The sequence below is a fragment of the Bombina bombina genome, chromosome 2 (genome assembly GCF_027579735.1).
Source record: "Bombina bombina isolate aBomBom1 chromosome 2, aBomBom1.pri, whole genome shotgun sequence".
Taxonomy (NCBI): Eukaryota; Metazoa; Chordata; class Amphibia; order Anura; family Bombinatoridae; genus Bombina; species Bombina bombina.
This window is the reverse complement of record NC_069500.1, coordinates 706819944-706840649: the sequence shown is the minus strand read 5'-3', so window position 1 is coordinate 706840649 and position 20706 is coordinate 706819944. Positions and strand designations below refer to the sequence as shown.

Genomic DNA, 20706 nt, shown 5'->3' with positions numbered 1-20706 from the left:
ACATCTGGTGAGGCAATGACAAGAGGCATATATGTGTAGCCACCATTCACCAGCTAGCTCCTAGTAGTGCATTGCTGCTCCTGAGCCTACCTAGGTATGCTTTTCAACAAAGGGTACCGAAATAACAGAGTAAATGTAATAATAGACATACATTGAAAAGTCTCTAAAAAATTGCATGTAAGTTTAATTTTGGCTTTCATTTCCCTTTAACCAAATAAACATGTTAATGTAACATAAGGAAATATAATTGCTCTTCTAAGCAACAAAACCCAGACTTTTATTACCTCTATAATAACCGATGCATGTCCATAATGCTCCTTCTGATACCCAGTTTTATTGTGTGTGTGTGTGTGGTGTTTTTTTATGTGTTTTTATTTTTATTTTTGGCTGATAAAATGCCTGTGCTACCCTTGAGCTTGCTCTTCCTCTATCTTACTCCACAAGATGTTTAATGGATAACAGGCATCATTTTCTTTAAAGGAACACAAAGGTGAAGTGTACAGCACTGATCAGTGGTTTCCTAGGCTCAAACAGGAGTATTGTGTGTGTGTATTGTGTGTGTGTGTGTGTATAAAGGGGGCAATGTCTGACTTAATACGGCTAAAGCACTTATTTATTTGCTTATTTATTTGCACTGCACAAATGTTACGGCTTCATTTTTATGTGCAGGAATTTTGTTTTCCCATTGTTGGTAATAACCAGGAGTTTTGTTTTTGTTTTGTTTCTTTCCAGGTACGAGAGTTGGTTCTGGACAACTGCAGAGCGCAAGATGGCAAAATTGAGGGTCTTACTGCAGAGTTTGTCAATCTAGAATTACTCAGCCTAATAAATGTATTATTGATGTCCGTCTCAAATCTTCCCAAGCTTCCCAAGTTGAAAAAGGTAATTGCAAGCTAAAGATTAATTTCAACCCCTTCCTACTGTAGACATTGACCTAGATTTGATAAAAACCCATTATTTCAATTTAGCTATTCCTGCAATTGTCTAAATGGTCTTTTGCCAGATTTTTCTACCTAAATGGAAAGAGTCCACAGCTGCATTCATTACTTTTGGGAAATAAGAACATGGCCACCAGGAGGAGGCAAAGACACCTCAGCTAAAGGCTTAAATACTCCTTACACTTCCCTCATCCCCCAGTCATTCTTTGCCTTTCGTCCCAGGAGGTTGGCAGAGAATTGTCAGAAGTTTGTTTTTGTCTCTTATGGAGGGTAGTGCTCTTCGACATGGGACAGGAGCTTTAAGTAATCCTATAAGTCTCTAAGTGAGGGTCTGGATGAAAGTTAGAGTTCAGAGATGCAGTAAGAGTCTTTCCGCGAAACCATCCCGACTCACAGTTCCATTAGCAATCGGCATTGTCGAACTTTGCTTCGCTGCCTGCTTTCTTCTCTCAAGTCCATGGCGGAGGCGCTGCTACTATTCGTCGCACTTGAAGGGTCGTGTTCCTGTTTGACGGCGTAGATTCCGGTAAGATCATTTAATTTTACTTCATCAGAATGTACTGTAATGTAACTTTTGGTTTCCCGTAAGGAACTATCTTGCGGGACTTAAGTATATTTATATGGCCTCAGTGAGGCTCCTTTGGTATCTTGGAATCGAGGGTTAATATCCCCCAAGGGGATTATTGAACAGGGGGGGATTTTAATCATGTTTGTTATGTGATTCAATCTGCTTATGTGTAGTGTTAACTGGGCTCTTGGCTAGAACATAAAGGCCTTTGATAGTGTCGCGACCTTAGGTTGGGCGCGATTTTTGGACTGTACAGTTCACCTTGTGAATGGACATGTTTTTACGTCCTGGTCTTCCATTTCCGCATTCCTGACCGCGTGGCGACTGAAAAATTTGAGTCTGCTAGTGTCTGGTTCTAGGAGGTGGTGAGTGCCCCAGCCATTGTGGGTGTCAGGTGCTGTTTAAGTTTTTTCTTTAGTCCATATTATGTAATTCTCTAATCTAGTTATGGAGGATTCTGATGCTGAGTCTGTTCAAATTTCAGTTTCAGGTTCTTCGACTTGTGAAGAATGCAAATTGGGCCCTGTTGACACAGGTCAATCATTTATGTTCAGTATGCTGAATTAGAGCGCCCTGTTCCTCGGGCTCAGGGAATCAGGGGTCTGCTGAGCCATCCGCCTCTGGGGGTTCTGTCCTTCGAGAAGCGAGTTCCCTACCGCTCCCGACTACTACACATGCGGGTAACCCAGATTATGTTTATCCCTCCTTACAGGGCGGCTTTTTCCCCCCCTTGAGGTTGCAGCTCGTTTTCGCTTTCACATATTTTTGCCGATTATGCATCTGCAAAGTCCAGACGTTTTATTTGCATTTGTGCTCGTGCCCAATTGTCCCGGGTCTACCGGCCTTGGGTGGGCCTATACAGTTCCCTGTGGGTGCAGCTGTTCCTGAGTGTTGTGCCTTTCGTTACAGAATAGCACGTCTTCGCTTTTTACTCAGACACGTTTGAGTTATTAGAGGATCCTATCCTTAACGGATACAGGAATCTGCAGTATTCTACTTCGAATGGCTCACCTCATTAGACATGAGGGGATGACGTAATCTCCAAACTATCTGCTTATTGAGGTCCTTCCCAGTTTTTTGTTGGAAGCTCAGGGTTCCGTTTGGCAGGTCCTGCGGTTATGCCTGTTTTCGTCCTGGGCGTTAACCTACGGGTTGCCTTATATTTTCTTTTATCCGGTTAGGATGCCTTTTATTTACTATTGTGTTTCCTTTGGAAACATCTGGGATTGATTCCCTATGGTTGCTTCTTTGGAAGTTTGTAAAGGGACTTGTTAGTCCTATGTATGTCTGTTTTACATTCCCCTCTGAGGGAGGATTTTGGCAGCTTGACAGTTATGACCTCAGCTGCGGCTGGTCCTGCTGGGATTCAAATCTTCTGTCCTGTGGCTTATTCAGACACGTGGCGCCTGTTCTGCCTAGCTGGTCCGGTGGGGCACTGAGTGCTCACAATTTATTATTTGTGTGTTTCTTGTTTTTCTTTTTAAGTTCAGCTAAGCTCTCTTAAAGGACCCATATGGCAGAAAGGATTGTGTCGGTCCTTCTTCAGCTTTTAATCTGATTGACTGGGTCAGTGGAGTTCCGCTGCGTCACTCTTTTTGCTCCGATTTCCTCGGGGCCTCGAGTTTCTTTCCCCTCTTGGGAAGATTAGAGGTTTAGCGCCTCCTTACCGCCGTTTTGGGTGGTTTGGCCTTCTAAGGCTCTGGAATTGTCCTTGGACTTGTTCCTGCTGTGGTTCTCTTCTTGAGACCTTTCGGACTTCGTCCGTTCCTCGGGGTCCTGGTTCCCTTCGGGAGTTGGTTCCTTTTGTAGGGACATGGGCAGTGTGGTCTCCTTGAGCTTTGTTTAGGGTTTCTTCCCAGGAGCATCCTTCATCTTCTGCTCTGATTTTAGGGGGTGATGTGGAGACTAGCCTTTGTTCGAGTGACTTTGTCCTCGAGGTATCCCCTTGTTCTCTAGTGACCTTCTTTCGGTCTTTGCTTTCTTAGCTCTTTGGAGCATTGGACTCTGGTAAGGGGTGGTCTCGTCTTTGGCGGGACTTGCAAGTTTTTCTCGTTGTCCATTTTACTTTGGACATTGTATGGTTATCTCCCGGGGTCTGGGTTTTATATCAGACGGATTTCAGTTTCTTGTTTTAGGGGACTCGGACCTCCTCGCTCTGGTTCTTCCGGTGGCTGAGGTTCTTACTCAGCGCTTCCTTTGTGGATCCCATTGCGGGTTGTACCGGACTGTTAGGATCTAGAGCTGGTACGGGGTTCCCCAGTTCCAGGAAACTTGGGCTGTGTCTTATGGTTTGGCTAGTTGAACTGGTTCCGGCTGGTGAGGTAGCTCAGTTGGTAAATGCCCTGACTACAAAAAAGCCTTTGTAAAAGATCCAAGGTCACAGGTTCAGATAATGGCAGGGCCGACTCAGCCCTCCTTCCTTCCGAGGTCGATAAATGAGTACCATTGAATTTGGCAGGTTTTTCTGGGTGCCGATGCCCCTTGGGCTTGCCTTCGCCTATGGTCGGTTTCCCTTGGTCGGCTTGCTGATCTAGTGTGATGGCTTTGCTGCTCTGCTAGCAAAACCCACTGCAGCTATGGCACCTTCTCTGGTGCTAGCAAGTTAAAATCTTCAGGGGATTCCTTCCAGATCAGGGCGTTAGAGATTTGTCGGGGGGCTTATATCCTTCTTTCGGAAGGTGTTCCCTATCTTAGGGCTTTTCCTGTCTTCAGGAGGTTGGGACAGACTGGTTAACCTATTTCGGAGAGAGGTACGCTCTGTGGGTTGTTCTGTCCATCTGGAGAGTTGCTGGCTCTGCCTTGAGTCTATGTTGGGCCTTAGCTAGATCTCTAGGTCTACGGACTCCATGGGTTGTTCGGGTTGGCATCCGAGCACTGTTGGAATGGCTGTGCCATCTTTCCGCTCATTGTTGAGCTGGGGTTTTTATGGTTCACTGGTTTCGGACCTGCCGATGCTTGGGTTGGCCTGGCTGGAGGTAGGTCCTGAGATCGGTTGTTCTCGGATCTTGGGGGCGCATTGGTCCTCGTTGAGGTTCTGGGCTCTCCTTTTATTTTCAAGACCTATGTGTAGTTCTGGCGGTTCGGTGGCTTAGAGTGTGCCTTCTGTAGTGGAGGTTTAGCACTTGGTAGCCGCTTCTAGCAAGTATTCTTCTGTGTCATCCTGAGGATGGCTGCGTGTTTTTGACTCAGGTGTTTACCTTCGTCTGGGTCTGCTACATGTAATTTTTCCTGAAGTTTTCAGTGTTCTGAGCTCGGAGGATGTTTAGTCTCCGTTTTCAGTTGTCCCTAGGTGCTGGTTGACTTGCTGCTTTGCAAGTGAGGGGTTGCTCTTTTGAAACCAGCTGCAGCTGTCTGCGTCTTGATCGTGTGCTAGCTAGCTGTTCCAATTCTTTGCAGGATGTTGTGGGAACCTTTCTCTGTTCTGCTGCCTGGTTGTAAACCTTATAGTTTCTATTTGGATTGGGCGTTGCCTCCTATTATTGTCAGGACCCATTTGGGTCTTGCGAGCTTGGTTTTAATTTTAGGGTTCTCCTTTTATGGCGTTTATGGTAACCTTCGGTTTCCATTTGGTTCTTCCTTGCCTTATTCCTTTGGGAGTTCAGCTGGGGTTCCCTTCGCTAGTAAAGGGTGTATGTTGGGTCACGATGTCTCCTGGTGGACTGTTGGCTCAGGTGAGTCAGAGTTGTGGTTTCTAGCAAGGCTTCTGGGCTATCTGCTGGTCAGTGTCCTTGGGGCCTTTTTCCCTTCCTATTTTCTCGGCTTCGGCTTAGGTTTTTTTTGTTGGGTAGTGGTTTTCAGGCCTGGTGCCCTCAGAATGGGCCCCCTACTGTACCCTTCCGTTTTGGCATTCAGTGTCCTCTATAGCTTGGTTATTGTTTTCCCAAAAGTAATGAATGCAGCTGTGGACTCTTTCCATTTAGGAAGAAAAACATAAATTATGCTTACCTGATCATTTTCTTTTCTTCCAATGGAAAGAGTCCACAGCTCCCCACCCGTCTTTTTTTATGTGAGGCTTCTTGTTTTTATTCTTCTGGCACCTTTTCACCCTGATATTTCTTCTACTGTTCCTTGTTCCTCGGCAGAATGACTGAAGGATGAGTGAAGTGGGGGAGGTATTTAAGCCTTTGGCTGGGGTATCTTTGCCTCCTCCTGGTGGCCAGGTTCTTATTTCCCAAAAGTAATAAATGCAGCTGTGGACTCTTTCCATTGGAAGAAAATAAAATTATCAGGTAAGCATAATTTTGTTATTTTTCAAAATATGTCTTTAAAAGTCTTATAGCTAAGGAATCTTCAGTATGTTTTCACTGACAATATGAGAATAATGCAGCAAAGTGTAGTAATCTTAGAATGTGAGTTTTATTAAATTCACACTGCATTTTACACCACAATATATACAAGTTTAAAATGTGTTAATTTAAATTCATATCCTGCTATATATGCCATGCATAACATACACAACACAATATCGTTTTGTATGTTTATGGTCACTACAATAACTATGTACTGTATCACAGCTGCAGTATGCTTGGTTTAGATTTCACCACTTATGACACAGCCTGTTTTTTTTGCCTCCAATGGCAAACGAGATTCTACCACATGCGACATAGTCCCAACAGCTACAATTTTGTCATCCCAGTGAAAATATGATAGTGAACCATATAAGTAGTTAGGAATGCAAATGTAAATGACATTTCTTTCTAGTGATGCACCGAAATGGAAATTCTGGACCGAATCCGAAAATCCAGGATGCACTTAGCCGAAAATCGAAACTTATACCGAAAATGTATTTTTAAAAAAAAATATTTTTGCATAACTAGAGCCAATAAAAAAAGCCCACACTTTTATTAAAAGTAACACACTAAATTTGGCCAAAAATATCTTAAAACAATAATATGCTACACAATAATTTTATCAAGAAAAAAAAAAACAGGCAAAAAATAATGCAATTTTCGGCCAAAATGTTTCTGCGACCAAAATGTTGGTGCGTCCCTACTTAAAACAATTAAAAATATCAATATACTGTATTATTCTTCATTTAGTTCTATGTAACAGAATCATATTTAACAGGGTTTTTTTTTTTTACCAATTATCCAAATAAAGTACAGGTGGCCCTCGGGTTACGACGTTTCAATTTGCGCCGTTTCAGAATAACAACCTTTTTTTTCAGTCATGTGCAGTAATTAAAATGGCCAGTAGGTGGAGCTGTCTGCTTGTTTTGCAGCAAAGTTATGCAACTTAACAGGTCTGAAATTGATCTGTGTACACAAAACAGACATTAGCTATCGAGCAGCCACTTCCCTATTATCTTACTGTCCAGCTGCTTGAGGTGAAGGTGCCTAACTGCCTATTAATCACTGCAGATTGAAATGCATAGAATAGGTGCAGACCCAATATTATCTAACATGCTAACAATGCAGAGAACTGATTGCAGAAAAATGCAAGTAAAAAAACATTTTTGTTCATTAAACTTAGTTTGATGATGATGCAGTCTGTTGTGTGATTATTTAATTAGGTGCTGTTAGCAAATGTTTTTGTTCATTAAACTTAGTTTGATAATGATACAATCTATATTATTAGGTTTATAATGCTGTTTAGCATTTAAAGTCTTAATTTCAAAGCTTTAAAAATAATGTATTAGGTGTTACTTATGACAATTTTGTGAGGGGCCTTGAACCTCCCTCACTTCCCATTGACTTACATTATAAACTTGGTTTCAGTTTACAACGGTTTCGATTTACAACCATTCCTCCTGGAACCTAACCCCGGCGTAAACTGAGGGCTACCTGTATAGTCCTAGAAAACTCATTGTATGCAGAACAGTAAGTCAAGTAATAAACTTAAACAGCAGCTCTAAGCTAGCATTAAATTTGAAACATGCTACACAATAATTTTACCGAAAATAACAGGCAAGAAAACCGAAATAGCCAAAAATGCCATTTTCTCCAACATTGGTGTGTCCGGTCCACGGCGTCATCCATAACTTGTGGGAATATCTCTTCCTCAACAGGAAATGGCAAAGAGTACAGCAAAAGCTGTCCATATAGTCCCTCCTAGGCTCCGCCCCCACCGCAGTCATTCTCTTTGCCGTTGCACAGGCAACATCTCCACGGAGATGGTTAAGAGTATGTGGTGTTTAGTTGTAGTTTTTATTCTACTATCAAGAGTTTGTTATTTTAAAATAGTGCTGGTATGTACTATTTACTCTGAAACAGAAAAGATGAAGAGTTCTGTTTGTGAGAGGAATATGATTTTAGCAGCAGTAACTAAAATCGTTTGCTGTTTCCACATAGGACTGTTGAGATGAAATAACTTCAGTTGGGGGAAACAGTTAGCAGACTTTTCTGCTTAAGGTATGACTAGCCATATTTCTAACAAGACTGTGTAATGCTGGAAGGCTGTCATTTCCCCTCATGGGGACCGGTAAGCCATTTTCTTAGTCTCAAACAGAATAAAGGGCTTAATATGGGCTATAAAACTGGTAGACACTTTATAGGCAAGATCGATTGCTTTATTTGGGCATTTTATACAGATTGAGGTGGAATTTCACACTTATAAACTTTGGGGAACGTTTTTTAACGTCAGGCACTGGTTTAGACACCTTTTCAGTCGGGAAGGGCCTTCACTGTAGTAGGCTGAGCCTCATTTTCGCGCCATTACTGCGCAGTTACTTTTGAGAGCAGGACATGCTGCTGCATGTGTGTGGATCTGAAAGTAGTTGAAAAGGTTCCTAGAAGGCTTCATTTGGTATCGTATTCCCCCCTGGGTTTGGTAAAGTCGCAGCAAAGGCTGTAGCTGGGACTGTAGAGGGGTTAAATCTGTAACCGGCTTCGGTTTCTTCATTTTAAGGGTTAAAGCTCTGAAAATTTGGGTGCAATACTTTGAATGCTTTAAGACACTGTGGTGAAAATCTGGTAAAATTTGAACAATTCCTTCATTGTTTTTCACATATTCAGTAATAAAGTGTGCCCTGTTTAAAATTTAAAGAGACAGTAACAGTTTTAATTAAAACGTTTTTTTGTACTTTATTGACAAGTTTAAGCCTGTTTAACATGTCTGTACCTTCAGATAAGCTATGTTCTGTATGTATGCAAGCCAATGTGTCTCCCCCTTCCAAATTGTGTGATAATTGTGCCATAGCGTCCAAACAAAGTAAGGACAGTACTGCCACAGATAGTAAGGTTGCCCAAGATGATTCATCAGATGAAGAGAGTAAAAATAGTTCTACTTCATCTCACTCTGTGTCTACACCAGTTTTGCCCACGCAGGAGACGCCTAGTACTTCTAGAGCGCCAATGCTTGTTACTATGCAACAATTGGCGACAGTAATGGATAACTCCATAGCTAATTTTTTATCCAAAATGCCTGCATTTCAGAGAAAGCGCGATTGCTCTGTTTTAAACACTGTAGAGCAGGAGGGCGCTGATGATAATGTTTCTGCCATACCCTCACACCATTCTGAAGGGGCCATGAGGGAGGTTTTGTCAGATGGGGAAATTTCAGATTCAGGTAGAATTTCTCAACAGGCAGAACCTGATGTTGTGACATTTAAGTTAGAGCACCTCCGCGCACTGCTTAAGGAGGTGTTATCTACTCTGGATGATTGTGACAACCTGGTCATTCCAGAAAAATTGTGTAAGATGGACAAGTTCCTAGAGGTTCCGGTGCACCCCGACGCTTTTCCTATACCCAAGCGGGTGGCGGACATAGTGAACAAGGAGTGGGAGAAGCCCGGCATACCTTTTTGTTCCCCCTCCTATATTTAAGAAATTATTTCCTATGGTCGACCCCAGAAAGGACTTATGGCAGACAGTCCCTAAGGTCGAGGGGGCAGTTTCTACACTAAACAAGCGCACTACTATTCCTATCGAGGATAATTGTGCTTTCAAAGATCCTATGGATAAAAAATTGGAGGGTTTGCTTAAAAAGAGTTTTGTTCAGCAAGGTTACCTCCTACAACCTATTTCGTGCATTGTTCCTGTCACTACAGCAGCGTGGTTCTGGTTCGAGGAACTAGAAAAGTCGCTCAATAGAGAGACTCCGTATGAGGAGGTTATGGACAGAATACACACACTTAAGTTAGCTAATTCCTTTATTTTAGATGCCGCTTTGCAGTTAGCTAGATTAGCGGCGAAAAATTCTGGGTTTGCAATTGTGGCGCGCAGAGCGCTCTGGCTAAAGTCTTGGTCAGCGGATGTATCTTCCAAGACAAAACTGCTTAATATCCCCTTCAAGGGTAAAACCCTTTTTGAACCAGAGTTGAAAGAGATTATCTCAGACATCACTGGGGGTAAGGGCCATGCCCTCCCACAAGATAGGCCTTTCAAGGCCAAGAATAAGTCTAATTTTCGTTCCTTTCGCAATTTCAGGAACGGACCGGCCTCCAACTCTGCAGCCTCTAGACAAGAGGGTAATGCTTCGCAGACCAAACCAGCTTGGAAACCGATGCAGGGCTGGAACAAGGGTAAACAGGCCAAGAAGCCTGCTGCTGCTACCAAAACAGCATGAAGGAGCAGCCCCCGATCCGGGACCGGATCTAGTAGGGGGCAGACTCTCTCTCTTCGCTCAGGCTTGGGCAAGAGATGTTCAGGATCCCTGGGCACTAGAAATAGTTTCTCAGGGTTATCTTCTGGAATTCAAGGAACTACCCCCAAGGGGAAGGTTCCACATGTCTCACTTATCTTCAAACCAAATAAAGAGACAGGCATTCTTACATTGTGTAGAAGACCTGTTAAAAATGGGAGTGATGCACCCAGTTCCAATTGTGGAACAAGGACTGGGTTTTTACTCAAATCTGTTTGTAGTTCCCAAAAAAGAGGGAACCTTCAGACCAATTCTGGATTTAAAGATTCTAAACAAATTTCTCAAAGTACCATCGTTCAAAATGGAAACTATCCGAACGATTTTACCTTCAATCCAGGAGGGTCAATTTATGACTACCGTGGATTTAAAGGATGCGTATCTACATATTCCTATCCACAAAGATCATCATCAGTTCCTAAGGTTCGCCTTTCTGGACAAACATTACCAGTTTGTGGCTCTCCCATTCGGGCTAGCCACTGCTCCAAGGATTTTCACAAAGGTACTCGGGGCCCTTCTATCGGTTCTAAGACCAAGGGGCTTTGCAGTGGCACCTTACTTGGACGACATTCTGATACAAGCGTCGTCTCTTTCAAAGGCAAAGACTCACACAGACATCGTTCTGGCCTTTCTCGGATCTCACGGCTGGAAGGTGAACATAGAAAAAAGTTCCCTGTCTCCGTCGACAAGAGTCCCCTTCTTGGGGACAATAATAGATTAGTTAGAAATGAAGACTTTCCTGACAGATGTCAGAAAGTCAAAGCTTCTAAACGCTTGTCAAGTTCTTCACTCTGTTCCACGACCTTCCATAGCTCAGTGCATGGAAGTAGTAGGGTTGATGGTTGCAGCAATGGACATAGTTCCTTTTGCGCGAATTCATCTAAGACCATTACAACTGTGCATGCTCAAACAGTGGAATGGGGACTATACAGACTTGTCTCCAGTGATCCAAGTAGATCAGAAGACCAGAGACTCACTACATTGGTGGCTAACCCAGGATCACCTGTCCCAGGGAATGAGCTTCCGCAGACCAGAGTGGGTCATCGTCACGACCGACGCCAGTCTAGTGGGCTGGGGCGCGGTCTGGGACTCCCTGAAAGCTCAGGGTCTATGGTCTCGGGAAGAATCTCTTCTCCCGATAAACATTCTGGAACTGAGAGCGATACTCAATACTCTCAAGGCTTGGCCTCAGCTAGCAAAGGCCAGATTCATAAGATTCCAATCAGACAACATGATGACAGTTGCTTACATCAACCATCAGGGGGGAACAAGGAGTTCCCTGGTGATGAGAGAAGTGACCAAGATCATAAAATGGGCGGAGGATCACTCCTGCCACCTATCTGCGATCCACATCCCAGGAGTGGAAAACTGGGAGGCGGATTATCTGAGTCGTCAGACATTCCATCCGGGGGAGTGGGAACTCCACCCGGAGATATTTGCCCAGTTGACACAATTATGGGGCATTCCAGACATGGATCTGATGGCGTCTCGTCAGAAATTCAAAGTTCCTTGCTACGGGTCCAGATCCAGGGATCCCAGGGCGACTCTGGTGGATGCATTAGTAGCGCCTTGGACCTTCAACCTAGCTTATGTTTTTCCACCGTTTCCTCTCATTCCCAGGCTGGTAGCCAGGATCAAACAGGAGAGGGCCTCTGTGATTTTGATAGCTCCTGCGTGGCCACGCAGGACTTGGTATGCAGACCTGGTGAATATGTCATCGGCTCCACCATGGAAGCTACCTTTGAGACAGGATCTTCTGGTACAGGGTCCATTCGAACATCCAAATCTAGTCTCTTTCCAGCTGATGGCTTGGAAATTGAACGCTTGATTTTATCTAAGCGTGGGTTTTCGGATTCTGTGATAGATACTCTGGTACAAGCCAGAAAACCTGTAACTAGAAAGATTTACCATAAAATATGGAAAAGATATATCTGTTGGTGTGAATCCAAGGGATTCTCATGGAGTAAGATTAAAATTCCTAGGATCCTTTCCTTCCTACAAGAGGGTTTGGATAAGGGATTATCAGCGAGTTCTCTAAAGGGACAGATTTCTGCTTTATCTGTCTTCTAACACAAACGACTGGCAGCTGTGCCAGATGTTCAAGCCTTTGTTCAGGCTTTGGTCAGGATCAAGCCTGTTTACAGGCCGTTGACTCCTCCCTGGAGTTTAAATTTAGTTCTTTCAGTTCTCCAAGGGGTTCCGTTTGAACCTTTACATTCCATAGATATTAAGTTGTTATCTTGGAAAGTTTTGTTTTTAGTTGCTATTTCTTCTGCTAGAAGAGTTTCTGAGTTATCTGCTCTGCAGTGTACTCCGCCCTATCTGGTGTTCCATTCAGATAAGGTCGTTTTGCGTACTAAACCTGGTTTTCTTCCAAAAGTTGTTTCCAACAAGAATATTAACCAGGAAATAGTTGTGCCTTCTTTGTGTCCGAATCCAGTTTCAAAGAAGGAACGTTTGTTACACAATTTAGATGTAGTCCGTGCTTTAAAGTTTTATCTAGAAGCAACAAAGGATTTCAGACAAACATCTTCTCTGTTTGTCGTCTATTCTGGTAAAAGGAGAGGTCAAAAAGCTACTGCTACTTCTCTTTCCTTTTGGCTGAAAAGCATCATCCGATTGGCTTATGAGACTGCCGGACGGCAGCCTCCTGAAAGAATCACAGCTCACTCTACTAGGGCTGTGGCTTCCACATGGGCCTTCAAGAACGAGGCTTCTGTTGATCAGATATGTAAGGCAGCGACTTGGTCTTCCCTGCACACTTTTGCCAAATTCTACAAATTTGATACTTTTGCTTCTTCGGAGGCTATCTTTGGGAGAAAGGTTTTGCAAGCCGTGGTGCCTTCCGTTTAGGTAACCTGATTGGCTCCCTCCCTTCATCCGTGTCCTAAAGCTTTGGTATTGGTTCCCACAAGTAATGGATGACGCCGTGGACCGGACACACCAATGTTGGAGAAAACAGAATTTATGCTTACCTGATAAATTACTTTCTCCATCGGTGTGTCCGGTCCACGGCCCGCCCTGGTTTTTTAATCAGGTTTGATAAATTTATTTCTTTAACTACAGTCACCACGGCACCCTATAGTTTCTCCTGTTTTTTCTCCTGTCCGTCGGTCGAATGACTGGGGTGGGCGGAGCCTAGGAGGGACTATATGGACAGCTTTTGCTGTACTCTTTGCCATTTCCTGTTGGGGAAGAGATATTCCCACAAGTTATGGATGACGCCGTGGACCGGACACACCGTTGGAGAAAGTAATTTATCAGGTAAGCATAAATTCTGTTTGGCCAAAACTTTCTGCGGCTGAAATTTTGGTGCATCCCTATTTCTTTCCTATGGCATGGAGAGTCCACAACTTCATTCTAATTACTAGTGGAAGCAAAGAGGATGGCGAAGATGGTGTCTGAAGATATTTAATCCTTTTATGGGTACTTTTCCCTGCAAGCAAGGATTGGGGCTTTGCTGTGTCCATGTCATTCTCTTAAGTAAGAGTAATGGGGGCTTTTAGCAATTAGAAGGTGGCGAAGTAGTGTCTGCTTTACTTTTAACACCTGTGCTACCCCTTTGTAGAAAGACAGGGTTGGTTTACTCTGTTTCGTTTACTACAGGCCCATGACAGAGAGTGGAGTGTCTGTCACACCTAAGTAGCCCAGCAGCTGGATCCAGAGGTAAGTGCCTTTGCCTTCTAGGTACTGAAGGACAGCACTTTAGAGGTTAAATCCTCAAATGGATCTATTTAGGACAAAATCTACCTTTTTTTTTTTTAAGATATATTCTCTGGGCAGCTCTGCAGGCACTTATGTATGTTAAACATATTAGACTTAAGGGGTTAATGAAAGATAACTGCTTAGAAATTACTCCTATTTTGAGACTTGCTGAAGGGTTAATAGGGTTTTGAGGACAATTCTTCTCAAAGGTATTCCCCTATTTTCTTCATAAATGGAAAGAGTCCACAGCTGCATTCATTACTTTTGGGAAATTAGAACCTAGTCACCAGCCAAAGGCTTAAATACTCCTCCCACTCCCCTCATCCCCCCAGTCATTCTTTGCCTTTCGTCCCAAGAGGTTGGCAGAGAAGTGTCAGTAGTTTTCAATAGTCTCTTATGGAGGGTAGTACTCTTCGACATGGTACTGGAGTTTTAAGTAGTCCTGTCGGCCTCTCAATGAGAGCATGGGTGAAAGTTAGAGTCCGGAGATGCAGGGAGAGTCTATCTGCGAAACCATCCCGACTCATATTAACAGCAAGGCCGCCATCAGGGGGTGACAGGGGTGACTCCTGTCAGGGGCCCAATGAGCCAGGGGGGCCCCATGAGGCAAGAACTGAAAAATTTTCTTTTTTTATTTTTTTTTAATTTTGGCAGTCACCAGTGGGTACTACAGCAGAGAGCTAATTGAGCATGGGAAATGTTATTACAAGGAGTAAAGTATTAGCATTTGAGAGGATTTCTTAGTGTGCACTTTGTACAGTGTGTGCCTGAGTCAGACGGCAGATCACTTTCATTTGAAGAGGAGGTAGGACTTACTTAGCAAATGTTTTTTATTTATTTGTGCAATTTTGGATTGTAACTTCATTGTGGTAGTAGTTGTATGGTGGGGCTAGGGGTCCATAAAAACACATTTTTTTAGCAGCAGTGTATTTATGATTGTTTGACAATGCTGTAGAAATTCTATATTTAAAACCATGCAGAAATGTTTCCTCCTCAATACACAAATGGTAGATGCCCTTTTGGCAGATATATATTACATTCCAGTTTACTGCCCCTTTATGCAAGGACTTTCCAGATGCAAGGAGGCATTTTATCTAAGATTTTTACATCTGCATAAAATTTTATACTCTCAGACTAAGATTGCTCAGTGTTTGAAATGAGACAGGTTAACTTAAAACTGTACAGCTGACTTAGTTTTGAAATACATACCAACAAGCCTAAATCCTGCATTTAACCAGATCTAATGGTATGAGTACCACAGCTTATGGTCCCACCAAGACCATATAGAGTACAGCATTTTCAAAATCCATAAGTACAGCTGACAGATGGGAAAATGTGTACACTATATTTGAAGTGGTGCTCTTGGTTGGGGAAAATGGGGAAAAAACAAACAAACATACGTCAACCTTTTAAAGGTACTTTTCTTCATCTAGCCATCTACCCAGCTCATTAATGTACAATTTTGAATTCACAGAATTATTTTTGTTTGCACATTTACAAATATGATTCTTTAAAAAGTTATCTCTTAATTTCTGTAATTTCTGCAATTTTATTATCATGCATATCACACACTGTTGATTTAGGGGATACAAGGTGCATAAATGTTTCCTCCTGTGAGTGTTTCTGTGGGTGTATGTGTTTGTCTTTGTGCTTTGGTTTGTGTCTCTATGTGTATGTATTTTTTATCTGTGGGTCTCTCTGTGAGGGTGGGTGTGTATGTCTTTGTGCATTTTCTGTGGATGTCTGTGAGGGTGTGTGCATATGTCTTTGAGCTTTTTCTATGGGTGTCTCTGTGAGGGTGTGTGTGTATGTATGTCTGTGTTTTCTGTGGGTATCTCTGTGAGGGTGTGTGTATGTCTTTGTGTGTTTTCTGTGGATGTCTCAGTGAGGGTGTGTGTATGTATGTCTTTCTGTGTTTTTCATGTGGTTGTCTCTGTGTGTGTGTATGTCTTTGTGTGTTTTCTGAGGCTGTCTGTCGGTGTTTCCTTGGGTGTATGTGCAAGTTTGAGTTTGTGTGTGTGTGTCCATTGTCTGTTCCTTTTTAGGACATTTTGACCTTACTACTAATTATTTGCATCTTTCTACAGACTTTGAAACTAACAAGACCTTTCCGGAAGTAACCAATCCACCATTTAACCTTTAAATTATTGTTTAGGCAGTTCAGGGCCCTTCCTTTCAGCCACTGCATGCTGTTGTCATAATTTAGTTGTCATCTTCCTTTACAAAAAGATAATCAGAATCTCCTTTTTTTACAAAACTGTAGTATACCTCATTACTTGTCAGGTCAATGTAAACAAGTGCTAAGTGTCTGTTTGTGTTTCTGTGTCTGAGTGTGTTTCTTTGCGTGTCTGCTAGAGTGTCTATATGTGAATCCTTATGTGTGAGTGTGTTTGTGTGTTTCAGTGTATGTTACTAACTTTACAACATTTCCAAGTTTAAAAAGACAATTAAGAATAAAGTGCATATACGTTTTAGTCACTTGGTCAAAAATTGCACATGTCAAAGGAGGGTGGGGGGGCCCTGATCAATGGTTGAGTCAGGGGCCCCAAAATTTCTAGTGGTGGCCCTGATTAACAGCTCCACAAGAAATCAGCGTTGACGAGTTTCGCTGCCTGCTTTTATCTCTCAAGTCCATGGCAGAAGCAACGCTACTATCTGTCACACTTAAAGGGCTGTGTTCCTGTTCCACGGCGTAGATTCCGGTAAGATTGTTTCATTTTACTTTCATCATGGATGTATTGTAATTACAACTGTTTATCCGAGAGGGGCTACAACCTTTCTGGGATAACTTTAACATAGGGTCTCAGTGAGGCTCCTTTTTGTATCTAGGAATCAAGGGTTAATATCTCCTGAGGGGGGTTATTGAACAGGGGGGTTTATAATCATGTTTATGTGATTCTGTCTGCTACTGTGTAGTGTTGCTTCGGCTCGTGGCTATTTTGGAACGTAACAGCCTATGTCTAGTGACGCGGCTTTTACGGTCGGGCGCGTTTTTACATGGACTGCACGGTTTACCTTGTGACTCTATTTCCGCATTTCTGACTGTGGCGATGGAGAAATCCTGGTCCGCTGGAGAAGGGTGTCTCTGATTCAGAGTCTACTTCTTGCGAAGAATATGAATTGGCCCGGGTGATACATGCCCATCAGTTATGTTCCAAATGCCGGTTTTGAGTGCTCTGTTCCTCGGGATCGGGGAATCAGGTTCCCACTGAGCCATCCGCCTCTGGGGATTCTATTTCCCACGAGACGAGTTCCCTACCACTAACTCTTACTACGCATGCAGGTAACCAAAACGCTACTTATTCTTCTTTTATTCTTTTGCACTAACGTTTGGCAGATTTGCCAGACGTCCAATCTTTTGTTCAGGCTCTGGTCAGAATCAGACCTGTGTTTAAACCTGTTGCTTCTCCTTGGAGCCTTAACCTTGTTCTTAAGGCTCCATTTGAGCCAATGCATTCTGTAGATATTAAATTGTTATCTTGGAAAGTTTTATTTCTTCTTGCTATTTCTTCTGCTCGCAGGGTTTCTGAGATTTCGGCTCTGCAGTGTAATTAACTTTATCTTATTTTTCATGCAGATAAGGTGGTCCTTTGTACTAAGCTGGGATTTCTTCCTAAGGTAGTGTCGGATCAAAATATTAATCAGGAAATTGTTGTTCCTTCCTTTTGTCCTAATCCTTCTTTCCAGAAGGAACGTCTTTTGCATAACCTGGATATTGTGCATGCTCTAAAATTTTACCTTCATGCAACTAAGGATTTTCGGCAATCTTCTGCCCTGTTTGTTGTTTTCTCTGGTAAATGTAAGGGTCAGAGGGCCACTTCCACTTCCTTTCTCTCTGGTTGAGAAGTGTTATCCGGTTTGCTTATGAGATAGCTGGACAGCAACCTCCTGAGAGAATTACTGCTCATTCCACCAGGGCTGTCTCCTCTTCCTGGGCTTTCAAAAATGAAGCTTCTGTGGAGCAAATTTGCAAGGCTGTAACATGGTCCTATCTGCATACCTTTCAAAGTTCCTTTGGGAGAAAAGTTCTTCAAGCGGTGGTGCCTTCTGTTTAGGTCTGCCTGTCTTGTTCTCTCTCCCTTTTTCATTCTGTGTCCTCTAACTTGGGTATTGGTTCCCACTAGTAATTGGAATGAAGTTGTGGACTCTCCATGCCATAGGAAAGAAAACATTTATGCTTACCTGATAAATGTATTTATTTTCGGGCATGGAGAGTTCACGACCCCGCCCTTGTTTAAACTCTTTGTATGTATTTTGTAGAAACCTCAGGCACCTCTATACCCTTGTGTTATCTTCCTTTTCCGTTTCCCTTTGGCTGAATGACTGGGGGTTATGGGTAAGGGAAGTGACACTTAACAGCTCTGCTGGGGTGCTCTTTGCCTCCTCCTGCTGGCCAGGAGTTGAATATCCCTCTAGTAATTAGAATGAAGTCGTGGACTCTCCATGCCCGGAAATAAATACATTTATCAGGTAAGCATAAATTTTGTTTTTACATTTCTATCCCATGCTGTGTAACCTAAGTCTTGCATTATCAAAGTGGTCTAAACTATACATTTTCTTTGGCGTATTTTAAATATTTCAAAGCTGTGAGTATTGAAAAAGCCATTTACTTCTGCAAAACATCATCAGATCTGCAGTTTGTTTGTAAGCTTTTCCATAAATAAACAGAGGGTGCTGCATAACATTGAATAGTATCTTCTGGACAACACACAATAGGAAAAGATATAAACTCAAATGTGTGTGCCACTTCAAATTGCTGAAATCACAGGTTGCGATCATGCCATCATCCCATCTCAACTGTGACTCAGTTAAAAACCGTTGTCATTCTTTACCCAATGGTTTAATGCAAGAACAGATTTAATCCAAATCTGACATTTATTGAATGAAAGCAAACAGAAACATCACATACAATGCATTACTCAACCATCTACATTTGGGCCATTTTTTCAGGCATATTGTCATAAACTACACTTTAGTATATAAGCAATCACAGCCAGTGATCATTAAGATTACTGATTAGCATGAGCGCATCATAAAACTTCCATAATACCAAAAATGTACAAAATACCTGTCAACATAGGAGAACAATATACTGCTTGAATTGTTATGAAGGAGCTGTTTCACTCATCTCAATATCTTATAATAGTTTGCAACCTAATAAACAGTTTATAAAGGAAACATACCTATATGTCAGATCTGCTTTCATATAGATGTAGCAGATTGCCAGTTGCCCATATGGAGGGACTAAAGCTTATTGATTGACAGAATATACCTATTATATGATCTTTCACCCAAATTGGCATAATATACAGGTAATATACAGGATGTAAAACAGGTTCACTACTTCCAACTTGCCTTCTTCCTTATAGAGTGCAGAGTAGTGGATGTGTTTAGCTCTTAGGGGACGTGGAAAGTGGATAACATTAAACTGCAAATATCTCATTTTTAAAATTAATATTGCAATTGTAATTCTTTAGTATGCAGAATTAAAATTGTATATACCCATATTCCTATTAAAAGTTAAAAAGCAATTAATGTACTATCAATTCATTCCTAGATTTGATATGATACATCTAAGATTTATAAATTCCTTGCAACAGTTCTAAATATATATACAGGGCTCAACAAACCCAGGAGCCAAGGAGCCACTGACTAGCTAATGTGAACAGTATGTTTCTGTACTAATTTTGTTTTCATGTCTGTCCCCCTTTCTTTAGCTTGAGCTGAGCGACAACAGAATTTCTGGAGGTCTGGATGTACTAGCAGAAAAATTGCCCAACCTCACACATTTAAATCTCAGTGGAAATAAATTGAAAGACATTAGCACCTTGGAACCCCTGGTAAGTGGTTGGACTAAATCTTATATAAAAGGGTCACCAATAAAACATGCAATTTAAAAAAACAAAAATCAACTTCCATAAGAGTGCAAAAAGAAAAGTATCTCATAGGTATATTGCAAGCAATAGCGCAACAATAATATACTCTGTGTTAAACAACGGCAAATAGGTTAAACACATAGGTAAAGTCAGTTCCACAGCAGTACTGGGACCAAGCTGAACACATCTAGTGAGCCGATGACAAGAGGCATGTGTGCGACTATGTAGCTAGCTCCCAGTAGTGCATTGCTGCTCCTGAGCATACCTAGGTATACTTTTTAAACAAAGGTAGTAAATACATTTGATAATACAAATGACATGCTCAAACTACAACATGAAAGTTACATTTTGCCTTTCATGCCCTTTTAAATCATGTTTTTTTATGTGCACATTTTCTGACTCGCCAGCTCCTACTAAGCATGTGTAAGAGCTTACTGTACATACAGATATGCAATTCAGTGTTTAATAGTTATTTAAATATTTGTTTATAGCAGTTGCAGTCCCTTTTAATTGGGAATAGATATACATATTGGCAGACTATAGATATATGTAAATATATGGAAGAGAGAGCCCAGGCTTGTTTGTGACTGCTATGCAGTATGTGTAATATATCTGATATATTTTTTGGCAACTGGGTTATTGTTAGGCCACCAATTTAGAGATACACAGAAATGTATCCTGATCAACAGAACACATTCTCATGACAACTACCCTGTCCCTCCAGTTTTCTAAAGTTTCTGCTTGAAGACGGCTGCTTTCCTTGGAGCTCTTAAAGAGTCTCTAAACCCTCTTTTTCCAATCATGTATACTATGAGTATGACCATGCCATCTGCTGCTTCAGTGGCTACAAGTAGTATTTGGCACACTCCATATTCTCCCCTTTTCTACAGGGTGCACCTAGCTCCTGTTGTAAATGAGCAGTGCACAGAACACTCACACATGCCCTTCCTATAGGGTTGGTACTTAGAATCTAAAGCAGTATCAGGTAATTTACAGTAGTGACTACAATTTAGCCACAAGAGGGCACTCTTCTCTTACTTAA

The 20706-nt window shown here is 42.1% G+C and overlaps 1 protein-coding gene across 1 annotated transcript in view; it reads left to right on the top strand.

The window, feature by feature from the left end:
- ANP32B (acidic nuclear phosphoprotein 32 family member B) overlaps window positions 1-20706 on the top strand; it is an 85283-nt gene that overhangs the window by 49144 nt on the left and 15433 nt on the right. Inside the window, exons 2-3 of the mRNA XM_053702698.1 lie at window positions 733-882; window positions 19506-19628. Of these exons, the coding sequence (XP_053558673.1) occupies window positions 733-882; window positions 19506-19628 (273 nt within the window). The remainder of the gene's footprint in view (window positions 1-732; window positions 883-19505; window positions 19629-20706) is intronic.